General features: G+C 46.0%; 1 protein-coding gene across 1 annotated transcript; it reads right to left on the reverse strand.

The window, feature by feature from the left end:
- Window positions 1–2,247: 2,247 nt before the first annotated feature.
- LOC123070973 (WD repeat-containing protein 13) lies at window positions 2,248–6,136 on the reverse strand. Its single transcript, XM_044494413.1, has 12 exons — window positions 5,877–6,136; window positions 5,675–5,775; window positions 5,392–5,452; window positions 5,149–5,293; window positions 4,913–5,050; window positions 4,166–4,305; window positions 3,943–3,990; window positions 3,572–3,682; window positions 3,314–3,492; window positions 3,116–3,237; window positions 2,825–2,901; window positions 2,248–2,740 (listed from the first exon to the last, which is right to left on the reverse strand). Exons 1-12 carry the CDS (start codon window positions 6,096–6,098, stop codon window positions 2,630–2,632), a joined length of 1,455 nt encoding a protein of 484 aa, XP_044350348.1. The 5' UTR covers window positions 6,099–6,136; the 3' UTR covers window positions 2,248–2,629.
- Between the last annotated feature and the right edge of the window lie 1,106 nt (window positions 6,137–7,242).

Here is a 7,242-nt window from a genome sequence, read left to right on the forward strand (position 1 = left end):
ACCACGTTTCTTCAGGTAGTTTAGTTGCCGCACATTTGTTCACGTTCAATCATACTGCCAATTTCACCACAGTCTGCAGTTTCAACCCCAAAACTAGACTAGATCTAGGTTTCAATGGCAACTGCTTCAACCTCAAAATCACCCTTACAATTCACGCGCGAAATGGCTGCAACCCCAAATTTCGAACCAATCCGCACCAAAACAACCCGGCGGACAACTCTCAAAATCCAAATGCAAGACTAATGCGTTGCCTACGAGCAGGCATAGCCTCACCGACGATGTCGCCGTAGCGGCGGCAACGAAACTGCCCACTCCCACGAAGCAACGGCAGGCACACAACTATGGCGCACCGCCGCAGCGGCGGGAACGCCGGCGCACCGCCGAATCGCCGGAATTTATAGGAATGGATCTAGAAATCGAACAGGGAGGAAAGAGGGGAACAAAATCAGGGAGGGTATGCGATAGATGAAGCGAGCATTACCTTCGACCCGCACGCGTTTCGGCGACGCCGCTCCGCTCCGACGAGCACCACCAACGCCCGCGAACACCGTCGACTGTCCCGCCTCCGCCGTCGCCTTCTCCCCTCGCCTTCTCCTCCAGTGGACTGTAATGCGAGTGGGTTGTGCCAGTAAATGCGACGCGGGGGGGAGTGAATGGAACCGTGAGGGAGAGGGTGGAGGGGTGTGCGACGTGTTTGACGTCAACTGCGGTCGGACCGTGCCGTGCGGGCGCATGGCAGTTCCACCGCACGCCCCTCAGTGGCAACCGCTGACCGCGAGATGGCAACTACCGTGCGGGCGAACCCACTCGCACACCGCATACTAGAATCATCCTACGTGGCGCCGAAAACCAGCCCTTTTGCTCCAAGATTCGTGCAAAACGAAACCAACGGCGATGCTTGCGTGTGGACGGAGTGGTTAACGCCCACACGTGTGGGCGTTAACATTTCCGTAAACAAAAAGAGCAGCATTCTCAAAAAAGAGAGAGCGCAATACTCAGCATCGGCCAATCGATGGGGTGCCCAGATCGGTCACCTTCTCCATTGTTGATCCTGCACCATGTAACCGTCTGATTTGTCGATTCCTTTGTTCCTTCCCCATACAAACGGAAGAGAGAGAGAGAGAGAGAGAGAGAGAGAGAGAGAGAGAGAGAAGGGGCCGTGCCCTAGCTCATAGGCTCGCGGGCCTCGCCCCTTCCCTCCCCAGGACCATCAGTGCGCCGCACTCCGCCTTGTCGTCGACGGCACGACAAGTTGGCTAGACATGCTTTTTTACTTCTACTCTACTGTTTTCTAGGTTGATACTCCCCTAGTTTTATTATTTCGGATGTAATAGACGACTCCTTGTTTGTGATGAAATAAAGTGTTGCTTTTCCCTTAAAAAAGAAATTGCCGCCATAGCACCAAAGTTGTTCTTGAGAAAAAAATCAAAACATACCCATGTGGGATCTACTCTCTCCGTTCCTAAATATAAGACTTATATTTAGGAACGGAGGAAGTAGTTTTGAAGAACTCGCCACAAATAATCTAATGATAAAAACAAATTTGAATTCCCACGGTCAAATTAAAAGTTACATGGGCTAATGATGAAAACGGATCTGAGTTCAACGGTCAAATTAAAAGTTACATGGGCTAGTGTACCAGAGACAGGGATCATACCCATGCAGGTGCGACGCAGCTTCAGTGCCATAAAGGCACCTGCCTTTGGGTCCCTGACACGTGGGCTAGCCACTTGTTGGGCCCACATGTCTAGGCACAAAGCCAGGTGCCTTAAGGCACCAAAGCGCAGGCCATGCCGGTGCTCTCGTTCCTTTTATGAAAGGGTGTGGCTAGGTCTCAGTCGACTGAGATTTAACAGTCTCGGTCAAGTGACATAACATGCAAAAGAGATAAAGAAAAATTGAAAAAAAAATAGCATGCATCTCAATGTAAATCTTATGGATATAGCATCGACTAAGAATTAACGAAGTCTTAGTCGATTGAGACTTAGCAAAACTGTTTATGAAAAAGCCTGCTCCATCACGCGCAGGCAGTGGTGGCTAGAGGGTCCTTTGCAAGGACCCAAAAAGTGAAACCGAAGGAAGTAAACTAAAACCACGACGAGTAATTTGGAACGGAGGGAGTACGTAACTTTATCCTACTAAACGTGCCAATTTGTGAACGGTACATACATATGTTAGATGTGTTGGTAACTTGAATTATACTGAGTAAATCGCAACCATCAGAATGGAACTCGGTAATGCTGAACATGTCGAATAATGCAGCAAATCCATTTCAGTTCATAAACTTTGTTTTGAAGAGCAACATCATGATGCACCAAACGGATTTGAAAACCCAGGGTACTATTTCCACTATACCTTTCAGTATTGAACAACAAAATCAATGTAATTGGGGGCAAAAGCATGAAATGATACAAGATACACCGGGGAAAAAATGATTTACACTCTACTGGGAGACCTATACTTCTGTAAATATAATCGAAGGCCGGTCCATCTTCTTGCCCAGGCCTTGTGGTATGTTACAAACAACATGGTGGCGGGTACAATGCGCGCTAGGCAATGCCTCTGTTGGGACAATGTATCAGCCTCTACAATTGCTGTATACAAGCATCCTCGAGATGTGGCGTTCACTCTAATTAGTTTTTGCTCGTTTCCATACAATAACTGTACCGTCTGAATCGGATGAGGCGAGCAAATTTTCCCCGTGATTCCAGGCTACTCCCATTACTGGAGAGCCGTGTCCCTTCAGGGATGTAAATGGCTTCATCAATACCTCAACTTGTAACCAAATTTTAAGATGCAAAAAGTATAGGGACACTAAGCATACCTGCAGTTTATTTACACATGAATTCTTTGGCCGAGCCAAATCATAGAAGTAAACATTCGAATCTCCGCTGCCAGTAACTTCATAGTCAGAAGAAAATACAAGTCAGCTACATTTATTTATTTAATTTTCAAAAGTTCAGGAATGCATTTGTCTTATAGGCGGTAGACAAAAGGGTTGCGACTGGTGAATGACAGATGGTGTATTTCGGTGCAAACCGCTTAAGTTTCAGCTAACCAGAGCCAAGAACTATGGTTTCTCGGAAAAAAGCAACTACAAACAGTTCCAACTCACCTATGAATTCCCCTTTCTCAAGGGAAAGAAGTGGACAGAAAGAAGCACGGATATTCTGCACTGGTGAAGCCAATTTTAGAGAGCATATGAGAGTCAAGTATCCATGGGAATTTGTTGCAATGCTGAAATGCCAATAACAGAATACTGGTGAGATAAAAGTGGAAGCCACAACAGGATGGACTGTAATAAAGTACACACCTGAAGAAATACAGGTTTCCATCTTGAGCACAAGAGAGAAGTACTGGACAACGTGCTACGAGAGAGAAGGTACGGTACTGGATGGTTGTAATGGAAGATTTGCTCTTACAACTCTTGTTCTTATGAGTTCTAGATAAAGACCCTGTGTGAGAGTTCACACTAATAGTGTATATGTAACCCTGCACATTTCAAGCACCAATTCAAAACTATGAAATTTAAATTCCACATTAATATTTAGCAAATCAAATTATTTGATACCTGCGCATCACCAGCAAAAATAAGCTGACCAGTGTGGTCGATATCCAACGCTGTAACCGCATTGTCACAGGTGAGTTTGCTGATTACTCTCCCAGTACTAAAATTAATTGCCTAGATTGGAAAGAAAATTGGATCACACGGCCGTTAAAGCAATTGATGGAAATGTTTCTGATTACAAAGGTTGATGTGATTTAAAATTATTTAACGGACAACAGGTACATCATTTTCACTGATAAATACCAGAACAGACAAACATCATTTTTCTTATTATTGTACAACAGAAAATTGATCAGAGGACCAGCCAACAAGCAACATATGCAAAAGCATACTATTGTATATAGATTGTAAGAGCGACAGAGCAGGAAGTTTACATTGATTTCCCTGTTTGCATTGCCAACTAACAGCAAATTATTGTTCACCTGCAATAAAGTGTTTGAAAGGAACCACCAGTAAATATATGATACGAGAGATAATTTATGTTGGTTATTGTAAAAGGAATAGTGACTTATTAGCACTGCAGATGCAAGCAAAAATCATTGGTGAAAGGAATAGGAAAAAATAACAATCATACTTTTCTGCTAAGTTTGGACTTACGGGATGAAAGCAGATGCATAGCTGGGAAGAAACTCCATATACGACTCTGATACAAGTGCCTTTAGAGATCTCCCACACTCTCACAGTTTTATCCATGGAGCATGAAGCTATGTACTGGTTATTAGATGAAAAATCAAAATCTGTAATGCCGTTAGAATAATAATAAACTCAAGATACGGGAATAGACAGGAAAGTACAGGTTGAATTGATCATGCTTCGCTTACATTCACAAAGTACATACAATATCATATCTTTTCTAGTCTTGCACTACCATTTTAGCTATCACAAGCCCAAATTCATTTAGTTATAGTATTACTTCTGTGCATAATGATTCTATATGCTCAGCACTAGGGTTTGTCCTCTTGACCAGAGCGGAATGTATTATTTATAACAGGAAACCACAATTAACGAATCAGTATGTTTGCTAAATGTGACAGCAGTGGGAACCAAAAGCTTTGGGCATGCATAGCAAGCCTTCATTAACTTGCATGAGAACTACAAAGTTATTTTGTAACATTACATGGCCTAAGTAAGTAGTTCTTGGTTACTGAGCCCATAAACACCAGGAGATGGCATGACACAAGGGACATGGTCCTATGCAGATTTTATGCACATAGGAATGTATGCTACTAGGTGGAGATCTCAGTTTTCTTAACCCTTGAAACCAAATAATTTGTTGAAAGTAAAAGTGAAGGTAGATATACAAAAAAAAGAGATAGTTTTACAAATACGATTAAGTGGTCTAACCTGTGATATCTTTTGAATGTCCTGTTAATTTTTGAAGAACAGAGGGTGGCTCAGAAACCTGGCAAACCGTCAAACTGCCATCGGATGAACCATAAGCAAGCAGATCTGAATTCGTGCGGCCAAATTGCAATACGGTAACTGCCAAGGGTAAAATCGATACTATTCAATTAGCTCATAGGAGAATACTTCATCATTGACACAGAAGACACTGTCTAGCATGACTACGAGCAAATAACCTGATGCTTTGCAGTTGTCAAAGATGCAATGCATTCCAACAAACGAGTATGCAGGTTCGGCGAATCTGACATGGCGCTCAGGTTCACTATGCTTTGAGCTGACACTCAAGGTGCGGCTTAACTTACCGCTGTTACTTCTGAGGTCCTGCGGCAAAGAAGTAACATCAGACTTCACGGCAACATGTGTACACACACTTCTTCAGGAACAGAACAAGCTTCATGTGAAAAACTAGAAGAACAAACCCTGATAGAACTCCAGCTGTCTGCTTCAGAAAATGTAGTAGGGCTAGCAAACCACCTCCCACTGGTCAATCAGAAAGCCCAAGATGTTAGATTTCACCTTTCGTACTATCACTTCATGCTTAAACGATTGGGCTTGAGAAGAAACTAGCTGACAAGCATGAGCAGTACTTCGAAATTACATTAATTACAGCACCGTACACAAACTTAGCAACGTTTTGGTCTCGTTTCGTCTAAGGTAGGGGCGTGTCAGGCGACTGAAGCACAGAGCAATCAGAGGCGTCACCTGTTGCTGGGCGTGCTGTGGGCGCTGCTTGAGGCGGCGTCGATACGGCGGAGGAGGAAGTTCCGGTAGGCGATGTAGCCCTTGCCGTTGCACCGCCACTCCTGCAGCATCCCCATAGCAATCCATCCAATCATACATTGTCCCCGACGCATGAAAACGAACATGATGCCAATGGCAGGAGGAGGGATCTAGGGGCGGGTACCATGCGGTGGTTGAGCGCGGAGGAGGACTTGCGGCGGAGGAGGAGGCGGCGGAGGGCGGCGTAGTCGGGGTCGGGGCGGGAGGTTGAGGAGGAGGGGGTCGGGGGCTGGAGGACGCAGCTGAGGAAGTCGGGGTCCGTGGGCCGGGAGGGGGCCGGGCACGGCGACGCCGGGGCGGGGGCGGGGGCGGAGGCGGAGGCGGTGGCCGTAGAGTCGTCCGCCATTTCCACGGCCGCGTGCGTGCGTGCGCGCCGGCGAGCTGGCGCGCGCGACGGGGAGAGATCAGGGAAAGGGGGGCTTTGGATCTCGGGCGGGCGTACGGGGCCTGAGCTGGCAAAGTGTTTTTTTTTCACTTCTTTTTCCTATTTTTCTTGTCCGTGAGCACACCGGCGTTGGGAGTGTCCGGCTCGTGCTCCTGTCCAAACCTGGTCTTCAACATTAACATTCGCAGGAAAAACAGAAATAAATCCAATACAACATGAGTGTCAATACTAAGTCTATTTTTTTAAAAAAAATTCGATCTATTCATTTTCAATCATGACAGTACAACGGTTCAAAAAAATCATGTCAGAACAATGAAATTCACAAATAATAAAAACTACATCCAGATCCATAGACAACCTAGCGACGACTGAGGGAGTCCTGGATTTGGGGGTATCCGGACAGCCGGACTATATACTTTGGCCGGACTAATGGACCGTGAAGATACAAGACTCAAGACTTCGTCCCATGTCCGGATGGGACTCTCCTTTGCGTGGAAGACAAGCTCGGCGATCCGGATATTATATTTCCTTCTTTGTAACCGACTCTGTGTAAACCCTAACCCCCTCCGGTGTCTATATAAACCGGAGGGTTTATTCCTTAGAGGGACAATCATAATCATCATAGGCTAGCTTCTAGGGTTTAGCCTCTACGATCTCGTGGTAGATCAACTCTTGTAATACTTATATCATCAAGATCAATCAAGCAGGAAGTAGGGTTTACCTCCATCGAGAGGGCCCGAATCTGGGTAAGACATTGTGTCCCTTGCCTCCTGTTACCATTAGCCTTAGACGCACAGATCGGGACCCCTACCCGAGATCCCCAGTTTTGACACCGACATTGGTGCTTTCATTGAGAGTTCCTCTGTGTCGTCGCTGCAAGGCTCGATGGCTCCTTCAATCATCAACAACAACGCGGTCCAGAGTGAGACTTTTCTCCCCGGACAGATCTTCGTGTTCGGCAGCTTTGCTCTACGGGCCAATTCGCTTGGCCATCTGGAGCAGATCGACAGCTACGCCCCCGGCCATCAGGTCAGATTCGGAAACTTGAACTACACGGCCGAAGTCCGCGGAGACTTGATCTTCGATGGATTCGGGCCTACGCCAG

The sequence above is a fragment of the Triticum aestivum genome, chromosome 3B, assembly GCF_018294505.1.
Source record: "Triticum aestivum cultivar Chinese Spring chromosome 3B, IWGSC CS RefSeq v2.1, whole genome shotgun sequence".
NCBI classification, from domain to species: domain Eukaryota; kingdom Viridiplantae; phylum Streptophyta; class Magnoliopsida; order Poales; family Poaceae; genus Triticum; species Triticum aestivum.

Excerpts from the sequence above, each read along its gene's own strand:
- LOC123070973 (XM_044494413.1), bottom strand. The coding sequence starts at position 6,098 with ATGGCGGACGACTCTACGGCCACCGCCTCCGCCTCCGCCCCCGCCCCC. Across the intron at positions 3,493-3,571 it reads TTTTTGCTGGTGATGCGCAG|GGTTACATATACACTATTAG; the intron begins GTATCAAATAAT and ends TGAAATGTGCAG. Across the intron at positions 2,902-3,115 it reads TGAGAAAGGGGAATTCATAG|TTACTGGCAGCGGAGATTCG; the intron begins GTGAGTTGGAAC and ends CTGACTATGAAG.